This window comes from Artemia sp. Qi Xiang Cuo, chromosome 2, assembly GCF_049724085.1.
Source record: "Artemia sp. Qi Xiang Cuo chromosome 2, ASM4972408v1, whole genome shotgun sequence".
Taxonomy (NCBI): domain Eukaryota; kingdom Metazoa; phylum Arthropoda; class Branchiopoda; order Anostraca; family Artemiidae; genus Artemia; species Artemia sp. Qi Xiang Cuo.
The window spans coordinates 36,597,008-36,618,196 of NC_142795.1; the positions used below are offsets into that span (position 1 = coordinate 36,597,008).

General features: G+C 35.8%; 1 protein-coding gene across 1 annotated transcript in view; it reads left to right on the forward strand.

Moving 5' to 3' along the window:
* The window catches only part of LOC148955186 (glutamate receptor ionotropic, kainate 1-like), a 133,557-nt gene extending 117,722 nt beyond the window's left edge, over positions 1 to 15,835 (forward strand). Inside the window, exon 7 of the mRNA XM_089106500.1 lies at positions 15,812 to 15,835. Coding sequence (XP_088962626.1) covers positions 15,812 to 15,835 — 24 coding nt within the window. The remainder of the gene's footprint in view (positions 1 to 15,811) is intronic.
* Positions 15,836 to 21,189: the final 5,354 nt, after the last annotated feature.

Below are 21,189 nucleotides of genomic sequence, written 5' to 3' on the forward strand. Positions count from 1 at the left end.
TGCGGCTATGGTAGGTCTCTAGTAGACTTAAAAGTGTTTACAGTCCCTTCTTTTTTCCCAGTCTAATTGAAGACTGGGAAAAAAACTCAACATTTATTACAATATAACTTGCTTTTCTGTGTTGCTTTGCCACATGCGTCGTGCTGGATGCTGTCTGATGTTTCAACACATCGAACAACCTACAAGCACAGCTTGATGAGTCTAGAGCAAAAGTAACAACATAGCTAAAGCGAGGGTTCGAAATGTGGGATTTCTAGATACCACCTCCCGCCTTTCTCCAAAAACAAAGTGTAAATGAAAAACCTATTAAAACTTTCTCAATTTTTAGAGCCATCTCCTCCAAAATGAGTCATATCCTTCAGAAAGTGAACATCCAAGCTCTCCCTCTATACATATCCCATTCTTCAAACAAGTATTAGTAATGGTTCCAAGCCGTTCATTGTAATGAGCGATAAGTAAAGAGTAATCTTTATCAACCAAACAGTTTGTGGTAGTAAACTGTAAGTAAGGAGTGACTCAGCTGAATAGTAACTGAAAGTGGAAAAAAAACTTTTGCATGCTGACCAAAGGTTTTCGTTGAGCAAGAAGAGATCTCCTGCTCCAATGCCTTCAGCCTGAAGTGCAATGCGTGGTTGGAGGCAAGTCATGTCAGAAGCTAAAAATCTGAGGAAAATTGCCTGATTTTCGAAAAAGGGAGGAAACACCCTCGAAAAGTCAAAAAATCTTGATGAAAACTGTACCATCAGATCCAGCGTATCAGAGAATCTTACTGTAGAGGTTTCAAGTTCCCATCTGCATAAATTTTCAGTTTTACTCTTCTTTTTTTTGCCAGAATAAAGATCACTGATGCGTGTTTATTTGTTTTTTTGTTCCCAGGGGTTATCTTATCACACCAATTGCCATAGGAGATCGATAGAGGCTGTATTCAAACGTAAATTAAAAGTTCTAATTCCCATTTGAAGTTACCAAAATGGTTGTAGGACACCTAGCGCCCCTCCTAGCCTCCTAGGCCCCTTTTCCCCCAAAGTCAGCCGATCAAAATTTTGAGATTGCCATATTGCTCAGCATAGTTGAAAGATAAATTAATTATACCTTATGGGGTAACATGAGGCTCCATTGCCCTTGGGGAAGGGTCTGTAAGTTATAAAATTTCCCCATTCTGTACCTACAGTATTTGTTATTAGGAAGCATACAGACATATTTTGGAGAGGGAGCCATATTTACTGACATTATTTGAAAAACGATTAGAAATTTAATAAAAAAGCAAGTTTTTCCAACTGAAAGTAAGGAGAAACATTAAAACTCTAAACAAGAAACTATTCCGTATATGAGGCCGTTGTCCCCTTCCTTTATTAATTAAAAAAAAAAATTTCCTAAAAATAAGTTTTTAAAATAAAATTAAAGGCAATATTAAACTTAAGCTCAGTTGATACGAATAACTGTTAAAATTAAAACTCAAAACGACCAAAAATTACTATTAAAGAATAAATGAAACACAAAACGAACAGAAATCAAATAAACAATCATAGCAAAAACATACAACAAGTAATGATATAAATGAATAAATAGATCTTAAAGCGAGTAATGCTTAGATTGGATATGAAAATCAAGCTTAAAACGAAAACAAATATTTTGCTATTAAAGTATAAATGAAACATAAAACGAACAGAAATTAAATAAAAAATCAGTGCGAACAAACATACAATATATATTAATGTAAATGAATAAATAAATCTTAAAACGAGTGAAACTTAAAAATAATATGTAAATCCAGTTTGGATCGAATAAAAATAACTAAAAACAAGAATTTGTGTATCGCCTCACTGCAGAAGCCTAAAACCTACTGCGTCATTGGCGCTTTACTAAAAACAATTCTTTCAAATGTTTTCACTTTTGTAACTTTGAGAAATCAAAAATTAATTAAGATTTTAGGGAATAAATATCAGCATATGTATATTAAATTGACAATGCACATTTTTTTTCAGTAAACTCATTTGAATTTTTTTCAGTAAAGTAAAAATTATATTCTGGCTTTTAGAAAGCATAGGGGTTTTGAACCCTACTCATATTAATATATGCTCATTTTGAGTTTGACTCTAACATTTATTTAAATTTTTGTTCTGTTTTGGGTTTCATTTATTTATTGATACTGATTTGGGGTAGTTGTATGCTTGGTAGATTATATGATAGTCCGGACGCCAGGTGTTGAAAATGTGAATCATACCACGACGGAATGGGGCTGCTATAAGATTTAGCCTACCCTCCACCCCCTAAATTGACCATGCGGATTCAAAAATACCAATGGCACTTGCTTGCGAGTGGTGGAACACTCCGAAACTTGACATTTTATTATATTTTGGTGTTTCATGCAATAAAATGCATGTTCCACAAAGTTTGAGGTGCAGTTTTTCGCTGAAATAGAAATGCCTAGAAGCTATAGAATGTTTTCATAACAAACTAACATGATTAGTTAGAAAAAATGGCAGAGTTAAAAAAAATAGCAAAACTATATGAGTCTTGAACAGTCTTGGAAAGTATAAACAAAATCAAATTGAATATTAGATATATAATGATATTAATTGTTGAAAGATCCATCAGTTCAAGACTTTTTTTTCACTGTAATTTTATTTTCATTTTCAATGCTGTAAGAACTGGAAAATAATAAATTTTTAATATACGAGTATTTCGTTTTCAGTGAAGCACTAATGACGCAGAAGGCTTTAGGTTTTTACAGTTAAATAAGGGGACAGTATTCAAGTTATGTTGTAGTGAAACTATATTTGCCTTGACCAATCTTGAAAGGAACTAACAAATTAAACTGAATATTTGCTGCATAATGATATTAATTGATAAAATCCCATAAGTTCAAAATTTTACTATAATTTTAATATTTATTTTCAATATTAAGTACAAAAGAAAAAATTTGTAATATAATTTGTTTTCAGTAAAGCGCCAATGATGCGGAAGGTTTTAGGCTTCTGCAGTGAGGCGATACCCAAACTCCTGTTTGTAGTTATTTTTATTCGATTCAAACTGGATTTGCATATTCTTTTTAAGTTTCACTCGTTTTAAGATTTATTTATTCATTTACATTAATATATATTGTATGTTTGTTCGCATTGATTGTATATTTAATTTCTGTTCGTTTTAAGTTTCAGTTATACTTTAATAGCAAAACATTTGTTTTCGTTTTAAGCTTGATTTTCATATTCAATCTAAGCACTACTCGCTTTAAGATCTATTTATTCATTTATATTATTACTTGTTGTATGTTTTTTGCTATGATTGTTTATTTAATTTTTGTTCGTTTTGGGTTTCATTTATTCTTTAATAGTAATTTCTGGTCGTTTTGAGTTTGAATTTTAACATGTATTTGTATAAACTGAGATTAATTTTAAAATGGCATTTACTTTTCTTTTAAAAACTTATTTTTAGGAAAGTTTTTTTTTAATTAAATTTTGTTAGTTTTTAATTGAAAAAAGTTTCAACATTGTATGGCATGGGGGGGGGTACTGACTGTCCTATTATTCTTAACTTAAAAAAACAGATCTAGAAATTTCAATTTGAATCGAATGAGGCTTTTTTCAAAGTCTAAACGATTACCTCTTTGATAAAAACCTTATATATGAACAATAGACAGCTTGCATAACTTGTGGACAGCGAGTGACAACAATGAATGGATTGATAAAATTGCTCTCATAAGGGGGTTTAGACCATTTCACTTGCTGACACAAAGGGATCTCGACTGTTTGGAATTTACCTTAATAGGATTTTTTGTGCGAAAGCAATTTTGCATCTATCACAGAGTATGTATTTTAACCTTAAAGTTGGATAATTATAATAGATTTCCTATGTGTTCTTCCCATACAAAACCCCTTCCCATAACTTATAAACCCCCCTTAATAATTTATGCCCCAGGGCATAACTTAAAACGCCTACTCCCGGGCCCTGGTGGGCTGTGTCGACACTGGAGTTTTTTGTTATCAGAACTGAACTATTTTAACAAAAGGTATATCTCTAAAATTTTTATCTGATGCATTTAGGGCTTGGAGGAGGGGGGGGCTAGCTACCCTCCAAACTATTTTGAATTTTAAAAAGTAAACAAGAATTTTCAATTTTCAGTCAAATGAGCCTTCTCTAAAGTTTATACGAGCATCCCTTCCATAAGAAATAATGGGAAGGATTCTGAAAATCCTTAAATTACAACCCTTGCATTGAGGGCTGTGGGGGAGTTGTCATCCTCAAAGACCTAATTTCCAGAACTTAAGACTACGTTTAATAAAATGGCTGTCTCAAAATTTTGATTGGAGGTATTTGGGGAAATGATGGGCGTCGGGGGGAGAGGGCTAGTTGCACTCCAATCACTTTCGACTATTAAAAAGGGCACTAGCCCTTTAATTTCCAATCGAATGAGCCTATTTTGAAGTTTCTACAACAACGCCTTCTATAAAAACCTTATATTCCCCCAGGGCATAACTTAAAACCCTTGCCCTGAGGGTTGTGGGGGAGTGTCCTCCAAAAAAATATATTTTCTATCTGAAAATCAACTACGCTGAACAAAATTTTGATTGGATGTGTTTGGGGAATGATCGGCGTGGGGGGAGGAGGGGGGCTAAGTACACTCCAATCACTTTCGATTATTAAAAACGGCACTAGCCCTTTAATTTCCAATCGAATGAGCCTGTTTTGAAGTTTCTACGACAACGCCTTCTATAAAAACCTTATATGCCCCCAGGGCATAACTTAAAACCCGTGCCCCGAGGGTTGTGGGGGAGTGTCCTCCTCAAAATATATTTTCTATCTGAAAATCAATTACGCTGAACAAAATGGCTATCTCAAAATTTTGATTGGATTGTTTTTGGGGGAATGATGGGCGTGGGGGGGGGGCTAGGTGCCCTCCAATCAATTTCGACCACTAAAAAGGGCACTATCCCTTTCATTTCCAATAGAATGAGACAGTTTTGAAGTTTATACGACAACGCCTTCCATTAAAACTTTATATGCCCCCAGGTCATAATTTAAAACTCTTGCCCTGAGGGTTGTGGGGGAGTCTCCTCCTCAAAAATACATTTTCTAATCTGGAAATCAACTACGCTGAACAAAATAGCAATCTGAAAATTTTGACTGGATGTGTTTGGGGAAATCATGGGCGTGGGGGGCTAGTTACACTCCAATCACTTTCAACTATTAAAAAGGACAATAGCTCTTTAATTTCCAATCGAATGAGCCTGTTTTGAAGTTTCTACGACAACGCCTTCTATAAAAACCTTATATGCCCCCAGGGCATAACTTTAAACCCTTGCCCTAAGGATATTGGGGGAGTTTCCTCCTCAAAATGTATTTTCTATCTGGAAATCAACTTCGCTATACAAAATGGCTATCTCAAAATTTTGATTGGATGTATTTGGGGGGATGATGGGAGTGGGGGGGGCAGGAGTTGCCCTCCAATCATTTTCGACTATTAAAAAGGGCACTAGCCCTTTAATTTCCAATCGAATGAGCCTGTTTTGAATTTTCTACTAGTACGCCTTCTATAAAAACCTTATATGCCCCCAGGGCATAACTTAAAACCCTTGCCCTGAGGGTTGTGGGGGAATGTCCTCCTCAAAAATATATTTTCTATGTGGAAATGAACAACGCTGAACAAAATGGCTATCTGAAAATTTTGGTTGGATGTGTTTGGGGAAATGATGGGCGTGGGGGGGGGGAGGTGAGCTAGTTACACTCCAATCACTTTCGACTATTAAAAAGGTCACTAGCCCTTTAATTTCAAATTGAATGAGCCTGTTTTGAATTTTCTAAAACACCGCCTTCTATAAAAACCTTATATGGCCCCAGGGCATCACTTAAAACCCTTGCCCTGAGGGTTGTGAGAGAGTATCCTCCTCAAAAATAATCTTCTATCCGGAAATCAACTACGCTGAACAAAATGGCTATCTCAAAATTTTGATTGGATGTGTTTGGGGGAATGAGGGGCGTGGGGGGGGGGGCTAGTTGCCCTCCAATCATTTTTGACTATTAAAAAGGGCACTAGAACTCTCGATTTCCAATCGAATGAGCCTGTTTTGAAGTTTCTACGACAGCGCCTTCTATAAAAACCTTATATGCCCCAGGGCATAACTTAAAACCCTTGCCCTGATGGCTGTGGGGGAGTATTCTCCTCATAAATATATTTTCTATCCGGAAATCAACTATGCTGAATAAAATGGCTATCTCAGAATTTTGATTGGATGTGTTTGGGGGAATGATGTGCGTGGGGGGGGGGGCTAGTTGCCCTCCAATCATTTTCGACTATTAAAAAGAGCACTAGAACTCTCAATTTCCAATCGAATGAGCCTTTTTTGAAGTTTCTACGACAGCGCATTCTATAAAAACCTTATATGCCCCCAGGGCATAACTTAAAACCCTTTCCCCGAGGGTTGTGGGGGAGCGTTCTCCTCAGAAACATATTTTCTATGTGGAAGTCAACTAAGCTGAACAAAGTGGCTATCTCAAAGTTTTTTCTGGAGTTGTTAGGGGTACTAATGGGCGTGGCGGGGCTAGTAGCCCTCCACTGACTTTCGACGATTATAAATGACACTAGCTTTTTGATTTTCCAATCGAATGAGCCTTTTTTGAAGTTTCTAAGACAGCACTTTCTATAAAAACTTAATATGCCCCCAGGGCATAACTTAAAACCCTTGCCCTGAGGGTTGTGGGGGACTGTCCTCCTCAAAAATATATTTTCTATCTGGAAATCAACTACGCTGAACAAAATGGCTATCTCAAAACTTTGATTGGAATGTTTTTGGGGGAATGATGGGCGTGGTGGAGGGCTAGTTGCCCTCCAATCATTTTCGACTATTAAAAAGGGCACTATCCCTTTAATTTCCAATCGAATGAGCCTGTTTTGAAGTTTCTACGACAACGCCTTCTATAAAAACCTTATATGCCCCCAGGGCATAACTTAAAACTCTTGCTCTGAAGGTTGTGGGGGAGTGTCCTCCTCAAAAATACATTTTCTAATCTGGAAATCAACTACGCTGAACAAAATGGCAATCTGAAAATTTTGACTGAATGTGTTTTGAGAAATTATGGGCGTGGGGGGGCTAGTTATATTCCAATCACTTTCCACTATTAAAAAGGACACTAGCTCTTTAATTTCCAATCAAATGAACCTGTTTTGAAGTTTCTACGACAACGCCTTCTGTAAAAACCTTATATACCCTCAGGGCATAACTTAAAACCCTTGCCCTAACGGTTGTGGGGGATTTTCTCCTCAAAATATATTTTCTAACTGGAAATCAACTACGCTGAACAAAATGGCTATCTCAAAATTTTGATTGGATGTGTTTGGGGGAATGATGGGAGTGGGGGGGGAGGAGTTGCCCTCCAATCATTTTCGACTATTAAAAAGGGCACTAGCCCTTTAATTTCCAATCGAATGAGCCTGTTGTGAAGTTTCTACAAGTACGCCTTCTATAAGAACCTTATATACCAACAGCGCATAACTTACAACACGTGCCCTGAGAGTTGTGGGGGAGTGTCCTCCTCAAAAAAATAATTTCTATCTGGAAATCAAATATGCTGAATAAAATGGCTATCTAAAAATTTTGATTTGATGTGTTTGGGGGAATAATTGGCGTGGGGGGGGGGGGAGGTGAGCTACTTACACTCCAATCACTTTCGACTATTAAAAAGGGCACTAGCTCTTTAATTTCCAATCGAATGAGCCTGTTTTGAAGTTACTACGACAACGCCTTCTATAAAAACCTTATATGCCCCCAGGGCATAACTTAAAACCCTTGCCCTGAGGGTTGTGAGAGAGTATCCTCCTCAAAAATAATCTTCTATCCGGAAATCAACTACGCTGAACAAAATGGCTATCTCAGAATTTCGATTGGATGTGTTTGGGGGAATGATGGGCGGGGGGGGGGCTAGTTGCCCTCCAATCATTTTCGACTATCAACAAGGGAACTAGAACCCTCGATTTCCAATCGAATGAGCCTGTTTTGAAGTTTCTACGACAGCGCCTTCTGTAAAAACCTTATATGCCCCCAGGGCATAACTTAAAACCCTTGCCCTGAGGGTTGTGGGGGAGTGTCCTCCTCAAAAATAATTTTCTATCTGGAAATCAACTATGCTGAACAAAATGGCTATCTCAGAATTTTGATTGGATGTGTTTGGGAGAATGATGAGCGGGGGAGGGGCTAGTTGCCTTCCAATCATTTTCGACTATTAAAAAGGGCACTAGAACTCTCGATTTCCAATCAAATGAGCCTTTTTTGAAGTTTCTACGACAGCGCATTCTATAAAAACCTTATATGCCCCCAGGGTATAACTTAAAACCCTTGCCCTGAGGGTTGTGGGGGAGTGTCCTCTTCAGAAACATATTTTCTATTAGGAAATCAACTACGCTGAACAAAATGGCTATCTCAAAATTTTGATTGGGTGTGTTTGGGGGAATAATGGGCGTGGGGGGGGGCTAGTTACCCTCCAATCACTTTCAACTATTAAAAAGGACACTAGCTTTTTGAATTTCCAATCAAATGAGCCTTTTTTGAAGTTTCTACGACAGCGCCTTCTATAAAAACCTTATAGGCCCCCAGGGCATAACTTAAAACCCTTGCCTTGAGGGTTGTGGGGGAGTGTCCTACTAAAAAATATATTTTCTATCTGGAAATCAACTACGCTGAACAAAATGGCTATCTCAAAACTTTGATTGGAATGTTTTTGGGGGAATGATGGGCGTGGTGGAGGGCTAGTTGCCCTCCAATCATTTTCGACTATTAAAAAGGGCACTATCCCTTTAATTTCCAATCGAATTAGCCTGTTTTGAAGTTTCTACGACAACTCCTTCTACAAAAACCTTATTTGCTCCCAGGGCATAACTTAAAACCCTTGCTCTGAGGGTTGTGGGGGAGTGTCCTCCTCAAAAATATATTTTCTATCTGGAAATCAACTACGCTGAACAAAATGGCTATCTGAGTCCTTTCTGACGTGTCCGAAAGAATTGACTGAGTCCTTTCTGAAGTTTCTACGACAACTTTTTCTATAAAAAACTATATATGCCCCTAGGGCATAACTTACAACCCTTGCCCTGGGGGGTGTGGGGGGTTTGTTATCCTCAAAGACATAAATTTCAGAACTTTCAACTACGTTGAAAAACTGGCTATCTCAACATTTTCATTGGATGTGTTTGGAGAAATGTTGGGCGTAAGAGGGGGGGTAGTTGCTCTCAATTACGTTTCGACTATTACAAAGGGCACCAGCCCTTTCAATTTCCAATCAAATGAACCCTTTTTGAAGTTTATACGACAAAAATTTTTATAAAATCCTTATATGCCCCCAGGGCATAACTTACAACCCTTGCCCTGAGGGCTTTGGGGGGTTGTCATCCTCAAGGACTTAATTTCCAGAATTTTCAACTACGTTGAACAATTACGTTGAACATTGAAAATTAATATATCAAACTTTTGATCGGATGCGTTTGGGGAAATGGTGGGCGTGAGAGGGGGTTAGTTACCCTCCAATCACTTTCGACTTTTAAAATGGGCACTAGTCCTTTCAATTTTCAATTGAGTGAGCCCTTTTCAGTTTCTACCACAACTGTTTCTATAAAAAACTTCATATGCCCCTAGGGCATAACTTAAAGCCCTAGCCTTGTGGGGTGTGGGGGGTTTGGTATCCTCAAAGACATAAATTCCAGAACTTTCAACTACGTTGGAAAAATTGCTATCTCAAAATTTTGATTGGATGTGTCCGGGGAAATGGTGGGCATGAGAGGGATGTTAGTTGCCCTCCAATTACTTTCGACTGTTAAAAAGGGCACTAACCATTTCAATTCCCGTTCGAATGAGCCCTTTTTGAAGTTTCTACGACAACATTTTCTATAAAAACCGTATATGCTCCCAGGGCATAACTTAAAAACCTTGCCCTGAGGGCTGTGGGGGGTTTTCATCCTCAAAGACCTGTTTTCCAAAACGTTCAGCTACGTTGAACAAAATGGCTATCTAAAAATTTTGATTGGATTTGTTTGAGGAAATGGTGGGCGTGAGAGGGGGGTTAGTTGCCCTCAAACCATTTTCGACTATAAAAAAGGGCACTAGCCCTTTGAACTTCCAAACGAACGAAACCTTTTTTAAGTTTCTACGACAAAGCTTTCAATAAAGATCTTATATGCCCCCAGGGCATAGCTTATAACCCTTGCCCTGAGGACTCTTAGGGGGTTATCATCCTCAAAGACCTAATTTTCAAAACTTTCAACTACGTTGAACAAAATGGCCATCTCAAAATTTCGATCGGATATTTTTGGATAAATGATGGGCGTGAGAGGGGGTTAGTTACCCTCCAATCACTTTTGACAATTAAAAAGGGCACTAGCCATTTCAATTTCCAATCAAATGAGCCCTTTTTGAAGTTTCTACGACAACACTTACTATGAAAACCTTATATACCCCCCGGGCATAACTTGCAACCCTTGCCCTGAATGCTCTGGGGGGAGGGTTATGCTCAAAGACTTAATTTCCATAACTTTCTGCTACGTTCAACAAAATGGCTATCTCAAAATTTTGATTGCAGGTGTTTGGGGAAAAGGTGGATGTGAGTAAAATTTGCCCATTGCTTATGTTTAGTATTTGTTATTAGGAAATATGCGTACATTTTTCGGGGGAGGGATGAATTTTCTGCTGAGGAGATTTTCCACGGGAAGAATATTACGTGGGGAGGGAAGTTTCCGAGAATTGAGCTTTTTAGGGGAAATTTAACACTGGGAGGATTTGCCAGAAACCCTATGCGAAATTATTTTTATTTGCCATACTAGTAGAAGTGACCCTATAACTCGTGTCACGCACCCCTGCTGCCACCTATAACTTTTTTGCACACCCAAATAAGGGCATAGCCTCCCTAGGGAGAATGATTGCGTAATCGGTCAATGACCTCTTTTTCCAAGGTCGATTTATTTGATGTTTCTATGTGTAATAACTCCGGAACGAAGGTTGCACATGCGCATTGAATTCTAACGGGAACAATGTTATTGATCTAGGACTCGAGGGGGAAGTGAATTTCCGAGAACTTGATTGTGTAAACGATCGTGAATGTCATGGTGTCCAGAAATAGTATTTGTTGTTACTGCTCTCGCCAAATGCTATGAGTGCCCCGGAAACAGTTAGATCACGTGTTTCCTTCTCAGCCAATCAGAGGGCTTTTTTTACATAGTAGCGGTGGAGTGAATATAAAGAAAGGAATTTTGCTCTATTTTTTTTAGTCTGTGAATAGAATTCGCTAAGTTTTTAGTTAGCAGTGTAATAACATGAGTGAACAAGTTGAGTTAGAAATATCCTTTTATTGCAACTGTTCTATTTGTAAAGGACATTTTCATGATTTTGAGTATTCACATGAACCTACTGAATGTTTAGATAGCTTAGAGGTAGAGACAGATGAGAAGAATCTGGAGTAAACGAGAATAAAAATTATATGTGACATGGGGAGAAATTTATATCGATTGCAAGTAAGCTCAGATAAAAGAAGGATTATTATGATAGAAAAGGAGAATCAAAAGAAGAGACTGGTAAAAGAGGGCTTTCTCTATAGTGTAAAAGACAGCAGTGAAAACCCAAGGAAAAATGTGTATAGTGCAAGATATAACTCGGATTATTATTATGATTATGCTCCAAGAGAAGAGAAAAAGTGGCCCTTTAAGAGACAACATAAGAGGTTATTCTACGAAAAGGATTTTAAACAACGGAAACCATGGTGGAAGTGTTCTCATATACCATTTTACGATAAATCCCATTTTTGATATGCTTGAAAAGTTGTATACCATAATCATACAATAAATTTGTTTCTGCTATTTTTATTTTCTCATACTAGATATGAATAGAATAAGGATACCAGCAGAGACTTCTGTACATGAATAGTTCAGTTTCATTAAATCACTCCAAAGAGTAGGCCTACTATCAGTCCACAGCCAAGTTTTTTATCAATGTTAAAAAAAAAATCCTTCTTCTATATATTTTTATTCAACTGTCAAATCAATATATAATACTTTTTAAATATATGACCTCATCATCCTCCACTAACTCGTCCTCAATGGTAATTTCTTCAATTTGAGGTGACGGTATTGTATGTAGTTGAATGCTATCATCATCATCATTGGATGTTTCGATATTACTCAGAGTGGGCATATTAACACATAGACGATCATCATCTTCGACACACAGTCTCCCTGAGGGCCCCCTCCTTACCAAATCATCTGATGTATACGATAGTCCAGATGATGCATAATGAACTTCTACCACGTCGTCGTCATTATCTGAACTAACAATCTCAGATTTACACAAAAGAAGCTCCTCATTTTCTGTGAGCTCCCACTCGGCCCATACATCCTAAAAAAGGTCGAGAACACTATGGTCAAAAGCTCTGTGGAAAGGTATAGTCTTCATGAATATACTGAGGGGTGTTCTATAAATGTAATAAACAGGGTTACTTATTATTTTTCATTTTATCTATAATTTTGTATGTCTAAAATTCATCAATTAGCCAGATGTGGGTTTTTATATTATTTTTTACATACGGAGTGAGATTTAATGTCATTGATAGAAGCCTGTATTAGATTTAATGTCTGTTATAAAACCAGGAAAAAAACCTTTCCAAGAACTATGTTTTTCAATGAAAAGTAAAAAGCTACGACCTTAAATCAAAGAGAGCAGAAATAAAGTTGAATAATTACTTAAACGTAAATTTTCTTTAAACATACTTCTAATTAATCACTACTAAATAGGTAAGTATATACTGCTCAGCCGCTCTGGTGGGGGGGGCATGCACAGCTGTATCCTTCTCGATCGACTAGGTGCCGTAGTGAGTTGTTTTTAATAGGAGTAAATTATTTTTGAAGATTTAAATGAATCAGATTAGTTAAACAAAGCTTATAAATAAAAATTATATTAACAGTTAATTTTGTACCGACTACATAAATATTTAAGACCAAGTGTACCATGATGCACCATTGTGGTCTGAGAAATTCAAAAACTCAGAAACTCAATACATAGTTTTCGATAATTTCAAGTCGATTACTATCTAAGAATTTTATTTCTACAACACTTAGACCTTCCTTAGGTTGAATATTATGATTATGCTTATACTTTAGTTCCATGAAGATAAAGCAAGTTGGCAATTCCTTAGAGACGACATGTAAACCTAGACATAAAGTAGGATTTTCAAAAAATTACAAAATATAATTTTTATTTTTGACTTAATTTTTTAAGAAAAGTCCTAAATTTTCACCGAAAGCTACGACTGAGTTTATATTTTAGTTTCAAGAAGCTAAGGCAGGTGACACTTCCCTGGATTTGACTTATAAAGCTCGAAACGTAAAGTGGGATTTTTGAAAATGCACAAATGTAATTTTTATTTTCAACGACAAATTAGGAATTCTGATTGAATCTTACGATTATGCTTATACTTTAGCTCCATGAAGGTAAAGCAAGTTGACATTTCCTTTAGAGTCGACATGTAAACCTAGACATAAAGCAGGATCTTCAAAAAATACAAAATATAATTTTTATTTTTGACTTAATTTTTTAAGAAAAGTGCTAAATTTTCATCGAAAGCTACGACTGAGTTTATATTTTAGTTTCAAGAAGCTAAAGCAGTTAACACTTGCCTGGAAGCTCGAAATGTAAAGTGAGATTTTGGAAAATGCAGAAATTTAATTTTTATTTTATACGACAAATTCGGAATTCTGATCGAACCTTACGATTATGCTTATACTTTAGCTCCATGAAAGTAAAGCAAGTTGACATTTCCTTTAGAGTCGACATGTAAACCTAGACATAAAGCAGGATTTTGAAAAATTCACAAATGTAATTTTAGTTTTTGACACAATTTTTGAAGAAAAGTCCTAAATTTTGGTCGAAAGCTATGACTGAGTTTATATTTTAGTTTCAAGAAGCAAAAGTAGTTAATACTTCCCTGGATTTGACTTATAAAGCTGGAAACGTAAAGTGAGATTTTGGAAAATGCACAAATGTAATTTTTATTTTCTACGACAAATTCGGAATTCTGATCGAACCTTACGAATATGCTTATACTTTAGTTCCATGAAGAAAAAGCAAGTTGACATTTTCTTAGAGTCGACATGTAAACCTAGACATAAAGCAGGATTTTTAAAAAATCACAAATATAATTTTTATTTTTGACTTAATTTTTTAAGAAAAGTCCTAAATTTTGGTTGAAAGCTACGACTGAGTTTATATTTTAGTTTGAAGAAGCAAAAGTAGTTAATACTTCCCTGGATTTGACTTATAAAGCTGGAAACATTAAGTGAGATTTTTGAAAATGCACAAATGTAATTTTTATTTTATACTAAAAATACGGAATTATGCTCAAATCTTACGATTATTCTTATACTTTAGTTCCATTAAGAAAAAGCAAGTTGACATTTTCTTAGAATCGACATGTAAACCTATACATAAAGTAGGATCTTCAAAAAATACAAAATATAATTTTAATTTTTGACACAATTTTTTAAGAAAAGTGCTAAATTTTCATCGAAAGCTACGACTGAGTTTATATTTTAGTTTCAAGAAGCTAAAGCAGTTAACACTTGCCTGGAAGCTCGAAACGTAAAGTGAGATTTTGGAAAATGCAGAAATTTAATTTTTATTTTATACGACAAATTTGGAATTCTGATCGAACCTTACGATTATGTTTATACTTTAGCTCCATGAATATAAAGCAAGTTGACATTTCCTTTAGAGTCGACATGTAAACCTAGACATAAAGCAGGATTTTGAAAAAATCACAAATTTAATTTTAATTTTTGACACAATTTTTGAAGAAAAGTCCTAAATTTTGGTCGAAAGCTATGACTGAGTTTATATTTTAGTTTCAAGAAGTAAAAGTAGTTAATACTTCCCTGGATTTGACTTATAAAGCTGGAAACGTAAAGTGAGATTTTTGAAAATGCACAAATGTAATTTTTATTTTCTACGACAAATTCGGAATTCTGATCGAACCTTACGAATATGCTTATACTTTAGTTCCATGAAGAAAAAGCAAGTTGACATTTCCTTTAGAGTCGACATGTAAACCTAGACATAAATCAGGATTTTGAAAAAATCACAAATGTAATTTAAATTTTTGACACAATTTTTGAAGAAAAGTCCTAAATTTTGGTCGAAGGCTATGACTGAGTTTATATTTTAGTTTCAAGAAGTAAAAGTAGTTAATACTTCACTGGATTTGACTTATAAAGCTGGAAACGTAAAGTGAGATTTTTGAAAATGCACAAATGTAATTTTTATTTTCTACGACAAATTCGGAATTCTGATTGAATCTTACGATTATGCTTATACTTTAGTTCCATGAAGAAAAAGCAAGTTTACATTTTCTTAGAACGACATGTAAACTTAGACATAAAGCAGGATTTTGAAAAAATCAAAAATGTAATTTTAATTTTTGACACAATTTTTGAAGAAAAGTCCTAAATTTTAGTCGAAAGCTATGACTGAGTTTATATTTTAGTTTCAAGAAGCAATAGTAGTTAATACTTCCCTGGATTTGACTTATAAAGCTGGAAACGTAAAGTGAGATTTTTCAAAATGCACAAATGTAATTTTTATTTTCTACGACAAATTAGGAATTATGCTCGAATCTTACGATTATGCTTATACTTTAGTTCCATGAAGAAAAAGCAAGTTAACATTTTCTTAGAATCGACATGTAAACCTAGACATAAAGCAGGATTTTGAAAAAATCACAAATGTAATTTTAATTTTTAACACAATTTTTGAAGAAAAGTCCTTAAGTTACATTTGCGTTTATATTTTAGTTCCAAGAAGCTATAGCCATTTAACACTTGCTTAAAGTGAACAGGTAAACCTAGAATTTAAGTAAGATGTTTGAAAATGTACAAATATGATCTTTATTTTTGAAGAGACATTCTGAATTCTATTCGATTCATGCGATTGTGTTCAAAGAGTTCGTGTTAACGAATTGTAAGTAAGGAGCGACCCGACTCAATGATAACCGAAACTCTAGAAAATGGGTTTTTGATACCAATAGATACATCAAAAGAATCAGATTTCAATGCTGATTTTAAATATATAGTTTAGTCCTACCCATCAAAAGTTACGTGCCTGAGAAAATTTGGCTGATTTGCTGAAAAATGGGAGAAATACCCCCTAAAAGTTATATAACCTTAATGAAAATCACACCATCATATTCAGCGTATCACAGAACCCTACTATAGAGGTTTCAAGCTCCTATCTACAAAAATGTGAACTTTTGCTTTTTTTACCAGAAGAAAGATCACGGATGTGTGTTTATTTTTATTTATTTATTTTTTTTGTTCCAGGGGTTTTCGTATCGACCCAGTGGTCCTATAATATCGTTGGAGGACTTATTGAAACGGAAATTAAAAGTTCTAGTTCCCTTTTTAAGTGACCAAAAAATGGAGGGCAACTAGGCCCCCCTCCCACGCTCATTTATTTACAAAAGTCACCTGATCAAAATTTTGAGATATCCATTTTGTTCAGCAGGGTTGAAACTATGATAACTATGTCCTTTAGGATGACTTAATTCCCCCACAGCTCTCGGGGGAAGGGCTGCAAGTTATAAACTTTGCCCATTGTTTACATATATGGGCCATTCTGTTGCAAAAACACACAAAAGATAGAAAAAAATGCAAAATGTTCCTTTATTACCTCTGCAATACGGATAAAAATGAAGAATTCATACACATTTTCAACTAGCTAAAGGGTAAATGTTTTAAATATGAGCCATTCTATTGCGTAAACACACAAAAGTTAGAAAAAATACAACCAGACCCCCTAATTGAAGGATATGAATTAGAACCATGGGAACGTAATTTCATCGTATTTTGTATTTCCCACAAGAGGACACTTTTCGAGTAAAAGTAAAGAGCTACCAGACTAAACCAAAGATATGATGAAATAATAACGAATAATTGTTCAAACTTAAATTTTCTGTATTACGGGAATAGTTTATTTTCGAAACATTATATCTACCAAAGGTTCAATACCTGAGTTAAACTAAGAGGTTTCAATTTCAGGAAAAAATTACATTTTGACATCATATGACAATTTACCAAATTTAAAGTTTTGTTTAGTTTCAAAATGTTTTCTGTCACTCATCTTCTTTTAATAATTCACAAACAATAATATAGAAAACCACTTCCCACGGTTTATTGATTTTAAATTATTAAGAAGGCTATTATTTCATTGAAATATACATTTTACATTTTTAATTTTCATGCTTTAGATAAGTATCTTGTCCTTTTGGTGTAAATTGCAGCTGAAGGCTTATTTCATCATGTTTTGCTTATTTTCGTTGGAAAACACATTGAAAAGACATATTATTGAACTCACATCAAACATTGCCAGGCGTGCATTTGAAGAACCTTCCATTATTTTCTATCTTGTCCTCTATTTCAGCATATACTGACTTTTAAAGCTTTTCAACACTCTTAAATATACTATCCTAACGGTTATTTATTTACAAAATTGTGCAAACTGTTGATTTAGAACAATCATTACCTTTCTATATATCAATTAACACTCACTAGAATTGCCACTTTTCACTCGCGGAGAATGATTTCAAAACAATACTTCTTACATCGCATGGACTATTTGTGTCAAACGAGACATCTTCAATGCAGATTAATTAATTGTTACGTTCGATTTTGTTTTGGACACAGGAGAGCATCAATGGGAAGTGAGAATTTCTGTAAAACTATCAAAGATTGATTAGGTGTATGGTGACTAGCTTAGCCTACGTACGAGAAAGAAAAGTTCTTAGGTGTGGAGCTCCCCCACCGCCTCAACCATCGCTCTTGAAATCCCTTGAATTAGGTTAGAGACAGACAAAAAATTAGGTATATGGTTAGGTTAGGTTAGATTATGTTAGGTTAGGTTAATTTAGGTTAGACTAGCTTAGCCTACGTAGCCCCCCCCACCTCCCCCTCCGCCTCAACCATCGCTCTTGAAATCCCTTGAATTAGGTTAGAGACAGACAAAAAGTTAGGTGTATGGTTAGGTTAGGTTAGATTATGTTAGGTTAGGTTAATTAACGGCAGCCTCTTTTGTTAAGGCTTTTTATTTTTGGGGGGGGGGGCTCCCGCCCCCTCAACAAAAGTTAGGTGTATGGTTAGGTTAGGTTAGATTATGTTAGGTTAGGTTAATTTAGGTTAGACTAGCTCCCCCACCCCCGGGGGCCACGGGGACTGAAAGCCTACCACGGGTGGGACCCCCACCACCAAGGTTATGTTACCTAACATTTCAAGGTGACCATCCCCCCCAACCCCGGGGCCACGGGGCCGAAAGCCTGACACGGGTAGGACCCTCACCACCAAGGTCAGGTTAGGTTAGATTAGGTTAAGTTACCTAACATTTCTAGGTTAACTTACATCAGGTTAAGTGGCCGGCCACTTAACCTGATGTAAGTTAACCTAGAAATGTTAGGTAACTTAACCTAATCTAACCTAACCTGACCTTGGTGGTGAGGGTCCTACCCGTGTCAGGCTTTCGGCCCCGTGGCCCCGGGGGTGGGGGGGATGGTCACCTTGAGATGTTAGGTAACCTAACCTTGGTGGTGGGGGTCCCACCCGTGGTAGGCTTTCAGTCCCCGTGGCCCCCGGGGGGGGGGGAGCTAGTCTAACCTAAATTAACCTAACCTAACATAATCTAACCTAACCTAACCTAACCATACACCTAACTTTTTGTTGAGGGGGCGGGAGCCCCCCCCCCAAAAAAATAAAAAACCTTAACAAAAGAGGCTGCCGTTAATTAACCTAACCTAACATAATCTAACCTAACCTAACCATACACCTAACTTTTGTCTGTCTCTACACCTAATTCAAGGGATTTCAAGAGCGATGGTTGAGGCGGTGGGGGAGGTGGGGGGCTACGTATGCTAAGCCAGTCTAACCTAAATTAACCTAACCTAACATAATCTAACCTAACCTAAACATACACATAACTTTTTGTCTGTCTCTAACCTAATTCAAAGAATTTCAAGAGCGATGGTTGAGGCGGTGGGGGGGCTCCACACCTAAGAACTTTTCTTTCTCGTACGTAGGCTAAGCAAGTCACCATACACCTAATCAATCTTTGATAGTTTTACAGAAATTCTCACTTCCCATTGATGCTCTCCTGTGTCCAAAACAAAATCGAACGTAACAATTAATTAATCTGCATTGAAGATGTCTCGTTTGACACAAATAGTCTATGCGATGTAAGAAGTATTGTTTTGAAATCATTCTCCGCGAGTGAAAAGTGGCAATTTTAGTGAGTGTTAATTGATATATAGAAAGGTAACTATTGCTCTAAATCAACAGTTTGCACAATTTCGTAAATAAATAACCGTTAGGACAGTATATTTAAGAGTGTTGAAAAGCTTTAAAAGTCAGTATATACTGAAATAGAGGACAAGATAGAAAATAATGGAAGGTTCTTCAAATGCAAGCCCGGCAATGTTTGATGTGAGTTCAATAATATGTCTTTTCAATGTGTTTTCCAACGAAAATAAGCAAAATATGATGAATTAAGCCTTCAGCTGCAATTTACACCAAAAGGACAAGATACTTATCTAAAGCATGAAAATTAAAAATGTAAAATGTATATTCCAATGAAATAATAGCCTTCTTAATAATTTAAAATCAATAAACCGTGGGAAGTGGTTTTCTTTAGTATTGTTTGTGAATGGTTAAAAGAAGATGAGTGACAGAAAACATTTTGAAACTAAACAAAACTTTAAATTTGGTAAATTGTCAAATGTTGTCAAAATGTAACTTTTTCCTGAAATTGAAACCTCTTAGTTTAACTCAGGTATTGAACCTTTGGTAGATATAATGGTTCGAAAATAAACTATTCCCGTAATACAGAAAATTTAAGTTTGAACAATTATTCGTTATTATTTCATCATATCTTTGGTTTAGTTTGGTAGCTCTTTACTTTTACTTGAAAAGTGTCCTCTTGTGGGAAATACAAAATACGATGAAATTACTTTCCCATGGTTCTAATTCATATCCTTCAATTAGGGGGGTCAGGTTGTATTTTTTCTAACTTTTGTGTGTTTTCGCAACAGAATGGCTCATATTTAAAACACTTAACCTTAGCTAGTTGAAAATGTGTATGAACTCTTAATTTTTAGCCGTATTGTAGAGGTAATATAGGATGATATTGTATTTTTTCTAACTTTTGTGTGTTTTCCGCAACAGAATGGCCCCATATGTGTAAACAATGGGCAAAGTTTATAACTTGCAACCCTTCCCCCGAGAGCTGTGGGGGAATTAAGTTATCCTAATGGACATAGTTATCATAATTTCAACCCTGTTGAACAAAATGGCTATCTCAAAATTTTGATCAGGTGACTTTGGAAAAAATGAGCGTGGGAGGGGGCCTAGTTGCCATCCATTTTTTGGTCACTTAAAAAGGGAACTAGAACTTTTAATTTCCGTTTCAATAAGTCCTCCAACCATATTATAGGACCACTGTGTCGATACGAAAACCCCTGGAACAAAAAAAAAAAAATAAATAAAAATAAACACACATCCGTGATCTTTCTTCTTGTAAAAAAAGCAAAATTCCACATTTTTCTAGATAGGAGCTTGAAACCTCTATAGTAGGGTTCTGTGATACGCTGAATATGATGGTGTGATTTTCATTAAGGTTTTATAACTTTTAGGGAGTATTTCTCCCATTTTTCCGAAAATCAGCCAAATTTTCTCAGGCACGTAACTTTTGATGGGTAGGACTAAACTATATATTTAAAATCAGCATTGAAATCTGATTCTTTTGATGTATCTATTGGTATCAAAAACCCATTTTCTAGAGTTTCGGTTACCATTGAGCCGGGTCGCTCCTTACTTACAATTCGTTAACACGAACTCTTTGAACACAATCGCATGACTCGAATAGAATTCAGAATGTCTCTTCAAAAATAAAGATCATATTTGTACATTTTCAAACATCTTACTTAACTTCTAGGTTTACTTGTTCACTTTAAGCAAGTGTTAAATGGCTATAGCTTCTTGGAACTAAAATATAAACGCAAATGTAACTTAAGGACCTTTCTTCAAAAATTGCGTCAAAAATTAAAATTACATTTGTGATCTTTTCAAAATCCTGCTTTATGTCTAGGTTTACATGTCGATTCTAAGAAAATGTCAACTTGCTTTTTCTTCATGGA